The sequence below is a fragment of the Palaemon carinicauda genome, chromosome 1 (genome assembly GCF_036898095.1).
Source record: "Palaemon carinicauda isolate YSFRI2023 chromosome 1, ASM3689809v2, whole genome shotgun sequence".
In the NCBI taxonomy this organism is placed as follows: domain Eukaryota; kingdom Metazoa; phylum Arthropoda; class Malacostraca; order Decapoda; family Palaemonidae; genus Palaemon; species Palaemon carinicauda.
In genome coordinates this window covers 256,165,423-256,186,395 of record NC_090725.1, presented here as the reverse complement: position 1 = coordinate 256,186,395, position 20,973 = coordinate 256,165,423, and the positions used below count along the sequence as shown (strand labels likewise).

The following is a 20,973-nucleotide window of genomic DNA, read 5'->3' as shown; positions in this document are numbered from 1 at the left end:
ATGCAGTTGATGTTGGCTTTGGCTATTTGATTTTATAACCAAACCCTGGTGTTGAGGAATTGAATGCCCTTGGAGGCTAAGGCACCCTCTTTGCCATTCAGTTCCTTTGAAATTGTGTCTTCTGATAATCTTTTTTCAAGTTTTGAATTCTTTTCACTGAAGTGTCTCGTAAACTGAACACTGTAGGTTTCTTGTTTGACCTCATTGAGCTTAAATATATATAGCTTTTGCGTCAATACTGGTCGGATTTCTTTATGTCGGTTTGAAATAGCATCATTCTCTGAGGGCTAAAAGTTTCCATTTGATTCTGTACCTTTTCAACCACAGTACAGTTTAATCAGAAATTTTAAAGTCCCCCAAATGAAATGAAAGGTAATTGAATAGTGGAAATATTGTAAAATTTCAGCTATTTTGACTTGCAAATATGAATTGAATATTAAAATATTGTCTTTCAGTAGTGATAACATCCATTATCCGTTCTACAATAATGTTCTAAAACTAATTTCAAGGCTGAATTTTAACTGTGGAATGCTCAGTCAATTTTTTCAGCTTCCATAATATATATTTACTCAATTCTTCTGAGAACATTAACAAGAACCCTGCTGATATTTATCAAAACCTTGTAGAAATTACATCAAATACGAACAGTAAAGGTTATGATTAAAAGAAAAAGGTTCATTCAAATTTCAAGTTTTTCTTGTTATGTTTTCATATTTTTATCATATGTGTTTGTTTGCACAGAATTACTTTCAGTTCCTAGTGTTTTACTCTTAAGAGTATTCAAACGTTTTCCATAGTTTAATCCCCCAGAATGATTATACTTCAGCAAGAGGGAACTTTCTGAGTACAGTTGTACTGATGGTTGAAAGTCTTTGAAGAAAATTGATTTTTATTTTACCTCGGAAGTTTGTCCTTGAGAATTCAGATATATGATTCTGTTTATATTTAGTGTCTGTCCCTTTTGTTCTCTGACCTTCTATTTTACCAGTTAGAATCAATTTGTTTACAGATAGTAACTTCTATATTGATAGGTTTATGTCTTTTCAAGTCAAAAGGTTGTCCTTGTTGGTTGATAAGACTTCCCTTGTTACGACGTATTTGCCGTCTGAAATACTCAGCTTGTGAAATACTGAATCTACAGTACTATATTCTTCTTTCTTGAAGGGTCAAGACCATTGAATGTCATCAGTTACCATGGACTATATAAGTTAATTGATTGATACTACGGCATATTGTTTGCACAAGACAATTTGAGGTTTTCCTAAAGACTGGTGTCAGTATTCCGGAGGTAGCGGAGAGGTTCGAATGGTGACGGGAGAAGTGCCCAAAATACCTTCGTGAATTCCCCATTGAAGGGCTTTCTATTTGCCATTTTATCAGAAATCGCTATGGGGGTTAACATCTCTCCTGATAAGTAGCCCCCTTCTTTAATTGAGAATCTCTCTCTCTCTCTCTCTCTCTCTCTCTCTCTCTCTCTCTCTCTCTCTCTCTCTCTCTCTCTCAATGATTTAAAGAGAAACGCACGATCTGTTAAGTATGCTACTATTCGCTCTCTCTCTCTCTCTCTCTCTCTCTCTCTCTCTCTCTCTCTCTCTCACATTGCTTATAAAAGACAAGAATTGAGTGAGTGTGACTGTTGTGGTGCACAAAATATTGCACGGTCACCTGATATATGTCCTACCACCTTTTTCGCACTGTTGTGTAGAAGTGGTAAAGTATCTCGAGAGTAAAGCTGTTTGAGTGATCGTTTCTTCCCCTCTACCTCCAGACTTTGGACCTCCAAACATGCTTATGTCTTCCTCGAGTCCTCCAACCTTTCTTCCTTTAAGAGGCAGGTCTGTCAACACCCTTGGGGGTAAGTTGTTTCTGCTCTCTTTATTGTCTCACCTTTTTTTGTAATTGCTTCCCTGTCCTGGACAGCAACGTTCTTTGCTGTGTGTTTCCTTTTCCCTATTCGCGATGCTGTGTATGTCATTGGGGATGCTAGGTAGATTTAGAACTCAGCTTAAGACTCAAGTACCTACTACTTCATTTATAGCCGATTCCTTACTACTACAAGAAGTACAAGAGCACATTATGTCGGTTACTCAGTGCTGTATTTACTTTTTTAAATCACTCTTGATTTCATTTCACTGTATTTTAAGGAAGTCGTGTTTTCTTAGTTACTGACTTGACCTGCACGTCACTTTGAATATTTCAATTCAACTGTTGGTTTTGCTGTACTCTTTTCCCCTAGTTAAACACAATCACGATTTTGAATTAACGGATTCCATGAAGAAGCCTTGTATTACTTTGACTTGATAAAGTTGGAATTATCCTGTTGTTTTTTTTTTTCATAATATTCACTAAAAATTATGGTTACTTTTCCCAAATTTATATATTTTAATTCGAATAATTATCTTCATTTGGGAAGCCAAGATTTTTACATTTTTTTTTTTTTTTTTTGTATCGGCAACAATTTCATCTTTCATGTTCTCAGCCTTAGCGATCTTTGTGACCCGATTCTAGACCTTATTAATCCTCGTGTAAAGGAGGTGAATTTGACCGGTTAATGATTCTGTTCTCAAATTGAGAAAAGGCTATTCACTCTTGTCAACACTTGCAAGTTTATAACCGATGTTAGGAATCCCCGATGGAAGATAAATAAGCCATTCATAGAGTCCAGTTAGCCTAAATCGTCTAGCTCTGAACATATCTTGCCTTTCACTTCGACTACTTTTTTAAAAATAACTGTTTTCTTTTTTATTTTCTTGAGAATAAGGTTCAAGTTTAGCGTAATATCAAAGACATGTTATGCCCTCAATGCCTTCATTTTAAGATAAGTCATCGTCTTAAGTGATTTAATAATTGTAATTGACGTAGTTCTAAGGTTCGTTGTACATTACGATTCCGTGTTATTTTTTTTTTTCGTTGTAGATACCATCGTTTGAAAGCATATACTGATCCTGCATTATGATTGGAATGTGTACCTTTTGCTTAGTGTGTGTATAATTCTGTTAAGAATGTAATGATTATGTATGATACGATCTGGTAGCATGGATTCTACTTATGATTTTTTCTTCATCTGTGTTTGTTTACTATTCCATACTTGCTCTGACAATGGTATGTAAAACAATAGTTACTTTAGCTCGTCCAAACCATCAATACCGAATGGAACTTTTAATGTATAGAAATCTCTCTTACTGACCCTGAATTAATTCCCTGATCCTGGTAGCTGATCATGCGTTGCATTTGAACCTTAACCCTTAGTCAGCCCGTCTCTATAGTGTTTTACGAAACCCCGGAACCCTCCCTCCACTGCATAATGGAATTCCCTTATTTCCTATGGCTTGTTACTTTTATCCTCAAGTGCATAATGTAATTCCCTTTGTATTTCCCTTTTGTTCCCATCTGCTTGTTATTTGCACCCATAATTCCCTTCACTATGGCGGCCGGGGGGATTGCTTGGAACTCAAGAAGTTATAGTCGCCGTATTTTATGTCTGGCTGACGACTGTCATTATTCCCCCGATTGAGAAATCGTGTATAGACAATCACTAGGTACTACAGGTGTATCGGTGGTTTTACCAACCTATAGTTAATAATAATAATTGTGATTCTTTTTTCCTATTGATTGCATTTTATTAGTGAAATGCTACAACTTTGGTAAGTGGGAAAAAATATAAATTTTGATGTTCCATTTTAGGGTAAAAGTTGTGTCTGAAAAGACTTATCAAAGAAAAGTTATTGATTCATTTTGAGCAACGTAGTGTTGACATTCACCATTCCATTGAAATTGTTTCACTCTTGTTAGTTTGTTTAAGAATTTTATACATTTCTCTATAAGATTTATCAATTTGAAAATTCTTAGTTAACCAATTGCCTTCTTTATTTTATTAGGAATTAGTGTTTTGTTGTATAAGAAGCTAGTGAAATAAATTTTTTTTGGGAAAATAGGGTGAATCTGTTGAACGCCAAGGGACGTCTATGGTTGGTGAAAAATCTTTATGAAGCGTCGTCATAACGAGAGAGAGAGAGAGAGAGAGAGAGAGAGAGAGAGAGAGAGAGAGAGAGAGAGAGAGAGAGAGAGAGAGAGAGAGAGAGAGAGAGAGTGGGGGGGGGTTAATTGAATGGAAGGATGAATAGATGTCCGTGGAGAGGCTAAGTATGTATTGGATAAAAAGGGTTAAGGGCTATGGAATGAAGGACTTCCAGTTTTTCTTAATTAAAGATGTGAAGATAGAACGCGCCCTTACTCTTCACTGCTCAGAAATTATTCCCAAAACTTAAAACACATTTGTTAACTGAAATATACAGTAGAATATATATCAATATACGTTTTGATAACCTGTTTTAGCTCCGAACTTTAAACTGATTTAGTGGCTATAAATTTTGCTACTTAAGGAGCTCAGAAACGAAACTACTTGAACGATTCTTTGTTATAGATATATTGCCATTTTGAAAACAGTTGTAATACGCGCCTTGGATTTCCGAATTATATTAATTTCTAAGAGAAAAAAAAATCTTTCATCGTAAAAAAAATTTAGTCATATTAAAAAAAAAAAGGAGAGCTATAATTGTAACCATTATATTTCCATCTAGTATCTCAGCAGCTTCTGACCTTGCAAATTGCAAAAGGAGTTATATTGCAGTGCAAGCAAACCTGTGTGTTTAGAGCTTATATTTGTATTGATCTTGATCAGCAAGTTATCTGGCAATGATAAATATAAATATTGAATTTACATTTGCCACAAGACATCTGCAAAAGAAAATTAGAGGATAGGCTTTCTAGGAATCTTCCAGAATAGAAAATCTGAAGATTCCAAGAGTTCAGGAGATGAAAGTCTGAGAGACAGAATAAGAAAATAGGCTTCCAGAGGTTGGAGGAGCTGGAAGAGAAGTGGAAGGTGCTCTAGTTGCCATCGACACCGACAAAGGCTCCAGTGATGGAGTGCAGATAGAACATGTGCTCTCTCTCTCTCTCTCTCTCTCTCTCTCTCTCTCTCTCTCTCTCTCTCTCTCTCTCTCTCTCTCTCTCGTTTGTTGAAAGGGCTGAAAGAAAGTCAAGTATTGTACCAGTGCTTCAAGAACACTTAAAATGTTTTAGCTGACAGATTTTTGTGTCTGTGCTTTCATTTTAAATAACTATTTTATATGCAGTTATAAAGAACAGATGAATCATAAAATTTACGGGTAAGAATGAATATAATACAAATTAAGATAAAAAAATGTCTTAATAGGGATTAAATCATCATAGATAATTATTAATGCCAATTAATCTTGTCATAGAGACACCTCAATTATCCAGCGCTCAGTTGTTGCTTCATGCCTGATCAGAAAACCTCACCAGTTCTGTTACGTGTGTATTCTGGTGTAGTTGCTAGAAGTTTTTTCGATGTTCTCAAGAAAAGTTTTCCCGCAAAAAAAAAAAAAAGTGAAGAAAACTACTCCTTAAAATCTCCAGAAACGTCATTCGTCTGTAGATAGTTTTACAAGAAATAAACACGAAGTTAGATGTTGAGTAGTGATACCTACTGAACTCTAAAAATGATTGAGAAGTGTTTTATGTACACAATCAGGTTTCCAGCAGAGAAGTATAAAAATACAGTAAGGAATTGTCGAGAGAGAGAGAGAGAGAGAGAGAGAGAGAGAGAGAGAGAGAGAGAGAGAGAGAGAGAGAGAGAGAGAGAGAGAGAGAGAGAGAGCTAGGGTAAAGTTTAATAATTTAGAAACGTTGCCTGAAGGAAAAGTTGACCTATTTTCCGGTCTGGAAGTCCTTAGGGTTGTGCAAAGAATTTGTAATGAAGATCAAATCCTTAGAAATTAGGTTAAGGTTTCAGCTTGGAATGCCTCGAAGCGGCCGAACTGCTTGACTTTAATTCCATCTTGACTTTGAGCTAGATTTTCAAGTCCGGAGAGTTTCTTCTCAGGAAACAGTTGGTGCAACTTTCTCCACCACCCGTTTCTCAAGTCTCGAACGCCTTCGCCCAAAGGTGATTTTTTTCACTCCTTTCAAAATGGACAAAACTTGAGCGTTAAGTAAGGAAAAGGCCGAATAATTCTTTATCGATGTAATAATTTTCAGTAAAACGCATTTATTTGTTTTTTTAATGTGTATGGATTGGCTGTTGCATCAGAGGAGAAGCAGATTTTTACTGATAGCAAAAGACCAGTCCAAAGTATGTGGAATAATCTATCAAGAGCAGTCTTGGGTCAACAAGTGGCCCCAAGATCAGTGGAGTAAGTATGTAATATTGCGCCTCGAAAACCTTTTGATATTGAAAGGGAAATTCGTTAATATGTGCCTCTACCTATATGAAATTCGTTAATACGTGCCTCTACCTATACGAAATTTGTTAATACGTACCTCTACCTATACGAAATTTGTTAATACGTACCTCTACCTATACGAAATTCGTTAATACGTATGCTTCTACCACTACGAAATTCGTTAATACATGCTTCTACCTCTACGAAATTCGTTAATAAATGCCTCTACCTGTACGAAATTCGTTAATAAGTGCCTCTACCTGTACGAAATTCGTTAATACGTGCCTCTACCAATGCAAAATTCGTTAATACATGCTTCTACGTATACGAAATTCGTTAATACGTGCTTCTACTTATACGAAATTCGTTAATACGTGCTCTACCTGTACGAAATTCGTTAATACGTGCCTCTACCTATACAAAATTCGTTAATACGTGCGTCTACTCTACCTATACAAAATTCGTTAATACGTGCCTCTACCTATACAAAATTCGTTAATACGTGCTTCTACCTATACGAAATTCGTTAATACGTGCCTATACCTATACGAAATTCGTTAGTACGTGCCTCTACCTTTACGAAATTCGTATACCATACATCGAACCAGGGCCTCTGAATTGAGTCATACTACATTACACTCATGTGTGTGAGCTTATAGTTGAGTGATATAGCATTCAGCACTCGTCTGATAGTTTATTATATAATTTTCGACTCTGCACACCAGTCTGCCTACTAATACATGGGCTCTAGTATGTTTTGAAAAAAAAAAGAAAAAAAAGAATCATGTACTTAGTAGCCTTGCCCCTGCAGAGGCTGTGCGTTTTGGTACCACTTCCTCCTAGGAGGATTGAGGCATATGATGAAAAAGTTTGTTTGTGTCTGTCTATATATATATATATATATATATATATATATATATATATATATATGTGTGTGTGTGTGTGTGTGTGTGTGTGTGTGTGTGTGTGCGCGCGCGTGCGCACTCGCGTGCAAGTAGTAGAATACTTATAAATCACAACCTGTTATCGACTAGGCAAACTATGTATGGATATGGGCACCAGCGTTACCTTACGTCAAGAAAAGTTCATAGTGCTAGTAACCTCATTCTCAAAGACTTGATGTAAACCGGAAGGCTCCGTTGTGTGGCGCACACTCTCGAAGATAAAATAAAGACGCGCATATTTTCTCCCGAGCACACTTCCCCCCCCCCCCCGCAACTACAGTACTGCCCTATGAGAATGGAAACAATAATTACCTCAATGAACGATAATAGTAGTGCTGTTAAGAAGAGTATTAAAAGATTATATCTCGTGGTTTTTCTTTTGTGTTCATTTAGACCGTAGTAAGTTCCTCGTTAACGATTGATATGCATACACAGTTGAAGTATTAAATTTGTTCATACATAAGATGATTTTTTTTTTCTTAATTAATTAATTAATTAATTTCTGGTCAAAAGTGGTTCATATGAATTAATATAATTTAGCATTATTATTTTTGTGTCGTAAGGAGTCAAGTGTAATTGGTGGGTGTGTGATTTGGTGATACATTAACATTTGTTATTATTTGAATGAAGACTGAAAGTATGATAGATTTTTTCTCAGAAATAAAACAAAATCTTCAAGATAACTTATCATTGGGAAAAATATGAAAAACTTTTTATTTGTTTATAGCAGAATTTTTGAGAGGTGTTACTTGATCGTATTATTTCATATCATGACTTATGTTTCTAAAGGTATTACTCTACATCACAATTTGCTCATATGTCAAAAGCTTGCATTATCTTTTTTAACATGAAAGGCATAGAATAGCAATATTAGAATTTTGATATTTATGAAGTAGTTAAATAATTATATAATTTGATTTTTTGAGATTGTTACTGAAGAGTTATATTCTATGTCGTAATAACTTTTCACCTAACTTGACTGGTTTTACGTTTAATGTATTGTACCATTAATTCAGAAATTTATGAAGATATTGTAGTTTTTAATTTTTCCCCAAAATTTGATACAGTGTGTGAATTGCATGAAGCTAAAAGATGGTTTCACAGATGTTAATGTTAAGGATATGCCGTAATCTTCGCTGGTCTTCGCTGGATTTGGTAAGGACGTATTGAAGTAAAATATTTGTGGGAAAGGATATCATAGAACAAATAAAGCACATTCTAGCACTATCTGATTCTCTTTAGGCACCAATTATAGCCTAAAGATATATTGCATTAACATCACAATTGGGTAAGTTTGAAGGTATTGAGAAATGTTAGAGTTGCATGAGAGGCAGGATATTAACTGTCTTGGGTAGTATATCATTTATTGATTGCACTGTTTAACATATTTCATGTATGGGACATTGATTTCTTCCTAGTAATATTTATCGAATGCACATAGTAAAAGGATTGTTTAAAAGGAGCAACACAGCATAGAATTGAAAAAAAAATTAGCACAGAATATAAAGCATTTGTAATTTGATAAAGCCCTGCCCCCATCACAAGCCTCTCGCTCATTGGTATAGTTTTGACCAAGTTCTCCTTGACTTTGAAGAGTTAAGACCTATCCTTCCTCCACCTCATATTCCCATCAGATAGATTCAATAGATTAAGACAGCGGTATTTGTTGTTAATGTTTCAACGAAGTTATTCTTATGTAATCACCTTGAGGCTACCGGTCCCTGGCATGTATATGCTGCCTTTAGGAAATCGTAAAAGTTTAGTGTTATCACTCCCTCCCTTCCTGTTTAAATATTTAAATCCCCATTGTCATAAAACAGTGACAAAGGAAGGTCAACCTTATCCTGCCCCATCTTGAATTCCCTAGTTGAACCCGTTCCAGTGCGACTGTGATTCTGTTGATTGATTGCTCCAGAGTCGGGGATTAAGATAGAGACGCGAAGAGGCAAAAAGAGAACAGTATAGTACAGTGCCTGAAAAGTGGTTGGTATTGGACGTAGTTGTATATGGTGATGGTATCTTTTGGTTTTTTTGTGTTTCAGTAGAGCTGAACCACGCCTTCTTTCCCGGAGCTCCTGATGTGTGGCCGCCCCACCCATTGGCCTACACGGCCGAGCTACCTGGCGCTGCAGCCGCCGCGGCCGCTGGTCTCCAGCACCACCCCGCCCTCTTCCCAGCTCTTCACGCCCAAGTCCCAGTACGTTCTTATCTCTGACTAACTCCAGACAAACTACAACAACATCATCATCCACCACCAACGGCCGATGGGGGGCCACCACTTCCGCATACCAACGTCCATGTTAGTCTTTCAAAAATCATGCTCTCATGAATATCTCATGGCTTTTATTTAGAAAGGAAGTCAGACCACCACCCAAAAAAAAAAAATCCTTAAAAGCCACAAACCACTCCAGATAGCCGTACTTATAATTGATATATCCATGTATAGATATAGATATATATATTATTAACAATCTTAAAGTGAATATATATCTATATAAGTCTTATGTGTCGTCACTGCCTAACACCACCACCACCTCACCTTATTTTACCCACTTGGCACTGCTGCTGTGGCACTGTGCCCCGCTGCTGCTGCTGCTACTGCTGCTGCACTCTCCCTCCACACACTGCCCAATCTGACACCACCCACCTACCCACGACCCCTTTGTTTTTACTAACCCGTCCATTTTTGTTTTTCGTTGATAATCACTTAACACTCTCCTGGAGTCAATGACATGACCCTTTGCCGTTATCTCGTCATTACTACTCCAATTAGATTATGCCCGTGGCCCTACACGTAACCACATAGGCATTCACAAAATTTGTTCAAAATTCACCTAATATGTTTTTATGTAGTTTTCCATTGTTGATGGCTTTTTAAGATTACTGGTTGTTATTTTTTTTTATTTTTATATGTAAAGATTATTGCACAATTCTTAGGTCATGCTTCACATTGGCATCTCTTTTGTTGTAGAGTTTCACTTTAGTTTTTCGTTTGTTTTATGTTAAAAGGAAACTTTTCCGTTTACGTTTTCTGCTTCAGATGGAGTAGTGTTGCAATTCTTGAATTGTATTTGCATTTGATTTTGTGTCTGAAGGCATTTCTTAACCTCGTTGGTTGGTCAGAGCGAAGCCATTGTAATTAATAAAGTAACTTAAATCAAAACGGGCTTCCTGTCAATTGCCTGTCTTAGATCTTTATGAGAAACAAAAGTGTCAAAAGGTTCCTTGAAGTTTTATTGACTCAAGTAATTAAATGTTCTCGATAACCAAATTTCCATTTCCCTTTTGCCATCTACTTGAAGAGTATACGGGCTTTTCATTCAATTTGATTTCCGCATTTCCTTTAAAGAGCATTTATTTTGGATTCAGTTTAGTCTTATGCCTTGCATACCACAATGGCTGACTTTCGATTCTCTTGGTAAAACTGTTTCAAGAGAATCTTAGTTGTTACAGTCAAGAGTGAGATTAACCTTAAGAACCAAAGGCCTTGAAAGAAAAAAAACTTTTATAGAGACACTGACTAAACCATAAATTCTCATAAGTAATTAGGTTGTTATGGCGCCGTATGACCTCACAGGTTATGAAATTGTTTGCTGAAATAAATATTGTTGAAATTAGAATGTACGAACAGTCACATTTTAAAGATTCCTACTGCAACACTGATAAAAATAGTAACTTCTTTTTGTTATGCATACCAAGGTGCCCTTGCATCTGTGTACTACGAGGGAGTTGTTTTGAAGAAATGTGACTGAAGATAGATTTTTGTTTTCCATTACTTCCAAGCTTTTGAAGGTCGGTTTTTGGTGTCATGATAACGTAATTCGCAGTGAGGAACAAGTGTAATGGGTTTTAAAGTAATCCATTGATTATTAACTATTCCAAATACTGTATTGAACCTGAGATGCCATTGTAATATTCCAGTATCCTCCACAAGCTTTTTGCTTTGACCAGCCCCTGCTATTAAAAAGGCAATGCTTATGAAATATTTCGAAAAAAAAAATGTCGCTGACATTGTGAGGGACGTAATAAGAAAAATTTTATTTTCAAAAGACCCATTAGTGTACTTACGATTCTATTTGCCTTTAAACACAGCAACATAACTATACATTGATTTGCAGTGTTACACTTCCTGACCAGAAATGAGAGAAAGCAATCAACATTTGTGCACACGTGTGTGGTTTGTAGCACACTCACATGATATCACTTGTTTGAGAATTTCATAACTTATTTGCTCACTTTGCCTACTTTAATATTTTTTTTTCCTTTTTTGGTTGTGCTGTATTAAAAAAAGCCACGTGTTTAGCATCTCATTGCCTTCAAATGTAATCGATTATTCTGCTTTCGTAAGAGACTAGAAAAGAATTTTAAATGGGTATGGCAAAATTTTATAACAAACGGTGAGGAGAAAAAAATTAAAATCAAACATTAGTGAGGTGGGTAGGTTGGTGTGTTTGGCATCTATTGAAAGCTATTTCGAAGATCGATATATTTGTATTTTTTCACGAACGGGAAAATGTTGCCTAGCAGAGAAAAGGATTGTTTTATGTGGGACACCTTCAGTGGCATATGAGGGTGCCATTGATGGGACCACAATACACATCGGCTCGTTTGCTTTGCGTTAAGAATATATGCATCAAATTTACTCATTTGGAAGGTCCCTAATTAGTCTTGCTTGGTGGCCTTTTATGTAAATCTGAGTACTTTGTAGAAAGCCTAATTAACTCTCAAATGAATGTTGAAGTACAGTTTTAAGAGAAACTACTGTACCTATGTTTTGCTATGAAAATATTCCGTAGACTGTTAAACCCCAGCTTTATATAACTCCTTTTAAGAAAATGGGATGGATAACCAAATGAAATCCTCAAATTTTTTCCTAGTTCCCCTTAGACCGTGTTTTTTTTTATTATTCATACATTTTTAACAGTGGGGATTTTGTTTTTTGTGAAGAGAGAAAATCAAATGTGTTCGTTGGTCCCTCGGTTGTGTTGGCCCCCAAGAGGGCTGTAGGAAATTTTTTTCCTGTAAACTAGAATATAGTTTTTTTCCCTTTTTACAGTGAAAATGTTTAATGATACACCTTTTTACTGGTTTTGAACATTTTCATTTTGAACACCATATTTTTTTTTTCATACGATGTAAAGCATTTTTATGTGATGCATTAACCATTCCTTTTATGTTAAGATTATTCTTAAGATGGGTCATTAGCACTGACGTTTTATAGATTTTGGATGACCAATATCTCAGGAGATTTATGAAAGAAACAAAGAGATACTGTCAATTGCCACCAGATTTCCATGTGTATAAAAGACAAATGGTGAGCTTCTAAAGGTAAATTTTATTTTCTGGTCTGGTTTTATTTTGAGTTTTGGGGTACGCAGTTTGCCATGATTTTATTCTTGTGTGTGGCTTGATCAGAAACTTACAAACGCACGTTTCTGATTCTACTGTAAGCAGTGATCAGATGGAAGTTTACATTACTTATGCCAGTTTTCTATCATGTGTGATATTACTACGTCTCATTGACCTTCCAGAGGCACACATTGTTTCTGATAATTTTAAGTTGCTCCATAGAACCCTTTTGCCTGTAAGTCACAAGAGCCACCCTTATAATTGTACCTTTACATGATTTCTTATATTTTTGAAAGATGTATTTAATAGCTTCCATATCATGTGAGTAATCTTAGCTGGTTTTAGCTTTTGTCAGTTACACGGATATTATCAGTGGTGTCTATGAAATTTGTTGATGTGTCCAGATTAGTAATCATTACTCTATAAGTTTGTCTGAAGTAAATTTTCAGTCTTAGATGTAGATAATTTGTTAAAATACATGTGTATTCATTTTTATTCACTATTAGGGCATATTAATTGTATCTTTAGTACCTCATGATAAAGGTATAATTGTAATACTAAGAAAACATGAGGTTTTTTATTCTGAAATTATCACTTGTGAAAAAGTAAAAATAAAAAAAAAAAACGTCTAAAACACTAATAATTTAGTTTTAAATCCGTGACGGCAAGGTGGCAATTTTAACATCTTCGTTCTGTAATGAGTCTAAACTTTTTCTGTGCGATGTATTTTTGGGGATTTAATCCTCTTATGTAAAAGTGTGTGAGAAAGCACTGGATGAGATTGGATTTGAGTCTGCTAAAAGTTGACTCCTTTTCACTTCTGACGTTTTATGTCTTACATTTCCAGTGGCACAAGTAAGGTAAATTTCATCTGCTGCAAGTTTTTTTTAACGTAATTTTCATCCATTTGAGGCGATTGGGTCACCATTGTATTGATCAAGTATATTTGTTAAATGAATTTGTGTTTTATCTGTCACATAAAATGAGAAAACAAAAACACTGGCATAGTGTTGCAGACCAGGGAAAGGAAAGGGAGGCTGGTAGGTTGTCCATTGCACCTGCAGTATTTCCCTTGCAAATCTCTCTAGCTTCCACGACAGTATTTTGGGAGGAATTTTTGTTTTCAAGTAAAAGAGTATTTTGTTATTTTATTGCACCTTAAGAGATCACACTCACTATATTTGTAGATTGTTCATTTATTTCTTTGTTTTGTATTTGGTCTTTAATTGCACAAATAGATTTTGCATATATATAAATATATGGATGTGTAGAAAATTGTAGAATATTATTGTAGTGTGTAAGCATAGATTTTGCGGATATACTACAAATATTGCACATGAAATGTTGTGTTTGTAAACATTGTGTTTTATTACATGAAATAAGTTATTTTCATGAAAAATTGTGATAATGTTTGGTAGTATGTGAATATTTCTCCAAATTATCAGATTAAGGTAAAACATGATATATAACAGCAAAGACAGTAAAAGAGTCTCGGGTCACATTGATATAAGAAAATTGTAAAAAATATTTATATATTTTACCCCTTAATTATTATTGTTATGAAAGGGGGAATAAAACAAATATTGCAAAGTTTAAACAATCACAGTATAATTTTTATGCATCTTACTTCTTTGTTTGTAGTTTTGTGGGACGTTAGACCACCGTTGTTTTCCGCAGCCGCCCCTCGCCCTGACGCACGCCCCGATGGTGTCGCACGCTGGAGGCGTGGTGATGCCCTCCCCAGCTCTGGCCTCCCCTGCTGGCTCCCCTCATTCCGCCCATCCACCGCCCCCGCAACACCCAGCTGCACCCCAGAACCCTCCGTGCTCCACCCTTTTCATAGCAAACCTTGGACCCAATGTAGCAGAGCATGAACTTAAGGATATCTTCTCAAGGTAAGTGTCATCCTTGGAAACGTTCTTAACAAACGTTCGTGTCTCTAGCAGAGGCCGTCTCATTTATCCTCACGTGTGGAAGGGTTTTCTGGACTTAGTATTTTATACGTAATCAAAGGCTTCAATATTTCGTTTGTTTGTTTTTATCTCCTAGTCTTAATTTTACGCATTTTCCTGTCATTGGGGCATGTGGGAATAAGGAATTTTCCTTGATAATATTTTTATTTGCTTCCTCCAAGGGGACTTATTTTTTCAATAAAAGACAGAACAAAAGAAAAATTCATGCTAGGCATAGTCAGGGTTGGGCATTCAAGTGAGATTTTAGACAAATATATTTGCGGTCACAATATATACAGTATATCAGAACAAGAATCATTTCTAGGCGAGGCTTATGTTTTAAAAGGATGAAAAGGTAGGTTAGTATGTGTATTTGATATAAGTTATTGTTATAGTAATAATGCTGGAAATCATCATGTCTAATGCTAAACTATACTTTTTTCATATTGTAGCAATGTTTAAAGGTGTGCTTTTCTGGATATACACAAATTTATGTATGGATATATATTTATGAATTGTACTATGATTACTGTTTCGGTTAGGAAAGTGATTTCCCTTTTCAGGTCTCCGAAGGTTTTAAAAACCTAAGTCCCAAGTACAAAAGTGTTTCACAGTAATTAAATCGGCAAGGCCATTTATAGAGTATGTATTGTTTCTGGTGCAGGGTATAAAGATTTTGATGGATTGAAATGCACACTAAGAATGGGGGTTTTGTTTGTGTTTCCTTTTTTTGTATGATTCAAAGTACAGCAGTGCACAGCCTGTCAATAATTTGCCATCAATATCATCAATTTGCCACCCCTAGTTGAATGAGTACAGTAGTGGCTGAAAATTACCTCTTTGGGTTGCACAATATTTTTTCCACCGTACCACTCCCTATTAACAGTTATCCTTTGGATTGATAGTAAAAGCAGTGTCAATGCACATAGCCTCACTCACTGAGTCCTTCACAGTAGCAATTTTATTGGTGTATGGATCCTATACCCTCATTTGTCAAAAGAAACTCGCTGAGTTTTCCTGATTTTGATTTTTACGGTTAAAATTTTCCCCATGACATTAAATTTTGTTAAATTATTGTGCTGAATAGTATGTTTTAACCAACACTCATTACGATCGGTTTTAAACTAGAGGAACCTTATTACTAACATTGGTTTTATTTTGTCTTTAAATCCTTGAAGTAAGAATGAAAACTTTTATGATTAGTTACGAAAATCCCATTTTACTTAATTAACAGTGTCGTAACCATTATTTTTTGGTCATTTATTTGTCATGACTTTTGTATGTGGATTTTAATGTTCTTTTTGTTATTTTATATTATTTTGAGTACTTCTCTTTGTGTTAATTCCCCTAATATTTTAATTGTAAAATTAACTGTCGTGTTCATCTTTATTTCCATCACCGTCATCTCAGGTCTCGCATTTTCATTTTGTCATTAGAACTATATCAGAGATAGTAAATTTAATTATGAATTTTTATTCAGTATAAGTCTCCCATTCCTGTCATGATTCTCTGTTAAATGCTCGTTACTTCCCAATCAAGAATTTTACAATGTATATTTCAAACCCCTTGTCACGGAGCCTTTCTAAAAACATCATGTTGACTGCGGTAACATTTCGCTCATTTTGGTTCCTCTGAAATGGAACAAATATATTTGCAAAGTCACGCAGATAGAAATAGATTGATTAGTGGAATTATGAAATGAAAACTTGCTCAATTTCGAATATAGTGTGTAAATTGCTGATAATTAGTGGAATAATGATTTATGTCACAGAGCTTGCATCTTCTCTTGCTTTGGTTTTTCTAAATGATTTCAGTGGGGATTCAGCACAAGGGAATTTAACTTTTATTTTTAATGAAACTTCAATATGTAAAGTAATATTATAAATAGTATATAAATGTTATTTTCACAGTCTGAAAAAATATCCCATCCAGTTATATAAAGAATAGACTTCATCACCATCATAAACTCGTTTATTTTAGACTCGACCATTTACTCAGTTTTTGCGATTGTTTCTTCATTTTATTTCTGTTCTGTATCATTGAGTTTGCCCACCAATTATCTTAGCCTTCTTTTCATGATAATGCATGATTACCATCCCTACCCACCCAAGTACTTTTTAGTTTTATTCTTTCTTGTTTGGGGGTTTTGTCCTGTCTTTTTATGTATATATTGAACCAACTAACATTTCTGCTGCCACTTGATTTTGTATACCATCTGTGCTACTTCTTCCCTTTTAGTACCTTCTTTTATGTTACATGGTTTTGTTTCTTGGGTACTTTTCTTTATGTGATCGAATCCCTTAACCCGATTATCCTCCTGTTCACATCCCTGTGCTCGAACACGGTATTAAGGCTAGACTCACTCACACCAGACCTCACACCCTACCTGCTTTGGTCCACAGCTTCCCTGGCTATGCTCGCCTGCGCATGCACACTAAAGGAGGCACCCCTGTTGCCTTTGTCGAGTTCTCTGACGTGAGGTGTGCCACTGCGGCTCTCACCTCATTGCAGGGATTTGTCTTGGTGTCCTCGGACCGTGGTGGCATCCGCATCGAGTATGCAAAGAGTAAAATGGGCGAGGTTGGTACGTACCTTTTAGGTATTAGTGTAAGGTCGTGCAAGTGGCTTCATTGTAAACTAAACGAAAAAAAAAAAAAAAAAAAAAAGCGCTCTTGTGCCTTCATGATAGAAATTAATTCAAGTTCATCTGTACAGTACTCACAAGAGTTCTTGTGAGTAATGTACTGTATTGATAAATAGGCCAGACAGTGTTACAGTTTAAACAGTTCAGTTGCAACTGCTGGCCTCTTGCCACTTGAACGACAATGTGGTTGTACCTTGCCAGTTGCTCTCTTCTTTCTTTTGGGGCATTTGTTTTCACCTACCCTTAGCAATCATCTAAAGCAGAGCATGTTCCATAGATCCTCTTTCAACATTGAATTGTAGCGTAGAAGATTTGTTGATTGTTAACGGTACCTTATTTAATTAAGATCTATTATTTGTCTGTTTAAAATACAATTTTTAAGAAAATAAGTATTTGTTAATATCTCAAATGTTTCATTTTACAATGCCTTGCTTAAAAAGTGTATTGCAAATCTGTGTTATGATTGAGGGCTGTGGCAGTTGAGACAAATTGGGCTTCCTGAAATTGATAGTAAACCACAATCTAGGTTAATCTGTACACACACACACATACACATATACACACGCGCACACACACGCATATATATATATATATATATATATATATATATATATATATGTATGTATATAATTTATGTATATATATATTTGTGTATATGTACATGTGTATGTGTATATAATAAATGAATAAGCAATGATGAGGATAACTATACACTATATTTGTCTTATGTGTATTAGACCGTTCATAGTTTAATATGTTACAGTTTTTCGATTAATACCACGTTACACACACATGTGAATGTACGTATGTATATACAGTATAAACATATGGTTCAGGATAGACCGGATTCCTCTTAATTGTAGCTTTCTATAAAGGTATTATAACACTTCGTTGACTAAACTTTATTTTAATACTCTTTATTTTTATGGATGCCATGAAAATTGGAAATAATTCATCACAAATATCTTTTACTGTTACTCGCGGTAAGTTTATGATTAAATGTAAATTGAGTACAATGAAATTGGCACTGATGAATCTTGATATGGACAGGAGAACAAATGAGAAAATCTGGGCGGGAAGGGGTAGTTTGATTAAAAAAACATCGTAAAATCTCTTGAGATAATTTTTTAAACAAAAATATAGGAGACTGATTTGTGTGGATAAGGAATTTAGAATATATTTTTCATAAGCCATTGAAATATAATAACAAACTTGAATGTGCAGTCATGTTAAAAAGAGGAAAGTGAATTTTGTAAAGAAAAAAAAAAGAAAATAGATTCATGACCTATTTTTAAAAGTTTTGATTGATGAAGTTTAAGAGTAATGTTAGACACCACAAGATCTCCGGCATTTTTAGATTATGTAGTCATACTGTATAGTCTAATTAATTATCTTATACTCAACTATTGAATCGACATAGTTTACACTCAAATGCTGATCACATTAACTATTTGAGACGTCTGAATAGTATACATTTTTATCCAATGTAAAGGCTCACTGATCTCGGACTTAGAAATAACTTGATATGTGAGGAAAGAGCTTTAGTTTGAATTGGCATAAGGGTTTCATCAAGTAACAAAACAAGATGGAAAGCTTTACAGCTCTGCATGGGAAGGCAAGAGTATATACAAGGTTACGCAATATGGCAAAATGCGTATTGTTAGCCCTTTATTTACACATATGAAATTACTAAACTTACGGTAGTTTTCTGCGAAAGGAGTTCATTTATGACTGAGCATTTAGAATATCAATGCGATAATAAGTATGATTTTCCTCTGGACGCTGCAGGGCCCCACCCCTCTCACTGTTAATTGGCTCATTGTTAAGAAAATATGTATGTAAGCATGCAGGAAGAGGGTGTTGGAATAACTTGTCATGTCGACCAATTTTATGTTGTCATTATTTTTAAAGGTATAATTACATAAGTGTGGATATATACATATGTATATACACTACTGCATATATATATATATATATATATATATATATATATGTATATGTTATTATATATATCCATATATACATACATATATATACATAAATATGTGTATATATAATATATATATATATATGTATATATAGATATATATATATATATATATATATATATATATACATATATATATATAGATATAGATGTAGATATATATTATATATACATATATGTATCAAATATATACACACCTCAGCTATGAGAGGGTCGGCGGTAGCTGGGATTCGAAGAACAAGTCATGGGGCCACCAACCTCATCCCTACAAATTTGCTGAGAATCCGAAGGCTCTACCGTTATATCACCACCCCTTCTAAAGGGAAAGTAGGTGTATCTTATAAAATTATCTATATCTGTATGTTTATATATACATAGATATCTATATTTTCATATATATACATGTATATAGATGCATATAGTGTATATAAATGTGTAATATATATATATATATATATATATATATATATATATATATATATATATATATATATATATGTCTGTTTATGTATGTATATATGGTGTATATATATGAATATAAATTTATATGCTGTATACAAATGAATTGCCATCAGCCTTTCAACCTATTAGATATTGAGGTCTGACGTTCTTATGATTGAAATTATTCCATGACAAAACCTAGGACTAGGACATGTAGGAGAGTTTTAAAAGATTATACAGTATATTAGAGTGAAACAGTACAAAAGAACCAACAAACGGTTAAAATTAATAACATCCTGAAGGGAGGAGTCTCCTACGTCACACTACTGATAAAGATGTAAATTTAGTCAAGAAAACGTGCCAGTATCTGATGACAAAATCTGACTTCGGATCAAAGTTGGTAAATCTGTTGCAAGGGTAATCTTAGATGAAAGAAATCTTATAAAAGAATGGTTAAGTTTACAAACAGTGAGAATAGTAATTTATACAGAAAGTAAAAATATTGCTAAAAGGTTATATACATTTTATGAGAAGGTTCGAGTGACCACCAACCTTACCATGTCAGTACGGGCCCATGAAAACCAGTAAAACCAACCTAAGTCATGCCATTGATGACCTCGGAGGGTTCTTCATTATATGGGAAATCCTTCAATATTCTTAACCCATTGGTTTCAACCATTTTTGGCTTTAATGTAAAGTATGTTAGAACTAAATCAATCAAATAGTATGCAAATTAGTAATTAATTTAGACTTACGAGTTTTGATGTATCATTGCTCGTTAAAGTTCATTTTTATAACATCTGTTACCCTAGATAACTAACCAATTTATTTAAAATCATCTAAGAACACCCGAAAAGGATTATTTCATCTTATTAATAGATTTTAAATTTTACCAAAGTAAGCTCTAGCCGACGTGAAATTTTTAAATTAGATATTGAATGGAAGATCAAATGAAATTGTACCGTCAACGATATTTACCATGTAGCATTCTCATCTTTTTGTAGTTAGCGCTTACACTACATATTGGTAATAATTAGTTACATTTCAGTAGGCCTACTCTAAAAGAAACTGCCAATGTTTTGCTTTATTCCTATCATAGCAACAAACTGAGTTATTGAACTTTCCAAGTTAATTTTTTAGGGAATGCCATGAAAATAGGTCAGAAAGGATAGATAATGAACAGGATGCAGTAAAAAATGCAGACAAGAAATTTAAATATTCTGATATTATATTACAATGCGGAAAGAAAGAAAACAATAAGCTGCCATTTAGTAGTAACTTTAAATATATTTCTCATTTTAACAATATTTAAGTATTAATCTGCCATGGAAGAACCTTAATGCAATGAACAAAGAACCGTAACATAATAAATTTAAAAGCCCCAAATGATGTGTTCATCATGTGTAAA

At 34.6% G+C, this 20,973-nt stretch overlaps 1 protein-coding gene across 12 annotated transcripts in view; it reads left to right on the top strand.

Moving 5' to 3' along the window:
- LOC137655305 (RNA-binding protein, mRNA-processing factor 2a-like) overlaps positions 1–20,973 on the top strand; it is a 354,099-nt gene that overhangs the window by 313,237 nt on the left and 19,889 nt on the right. For 4 of the 12 annotated variants that reach the window (XM_068389209.1, XM_068389205.1, XM_068389201.1 and 1 more), the window contains 4 exons: positions 1,769–1,855; positions 9,238–9,389; positions 14,183–14,436; positions 16,896–17,073. In XM_068389209.1, coding sequence (XP_068245310.1) covers positions 1,769–1,855; positions 9,238–9,389; positions 14,183–14,436; positions 16,896–17,073 — 671 coding nt within the window. Of the gene's footprint in view, positions 1–1,768; positions 1,856–9,234; positions 9,390–14,182; positions 14,437–15,056; positions 15,136–16,895; positions 17,078–19,326; positions 19,452–20,973 lie in introns of all 12 variants that reach the window. The other 8 variants (XR_011046836.1, XM_068389213.1, XM_068389236.1 and 5 more) reach the window with 8 other exon arrangements.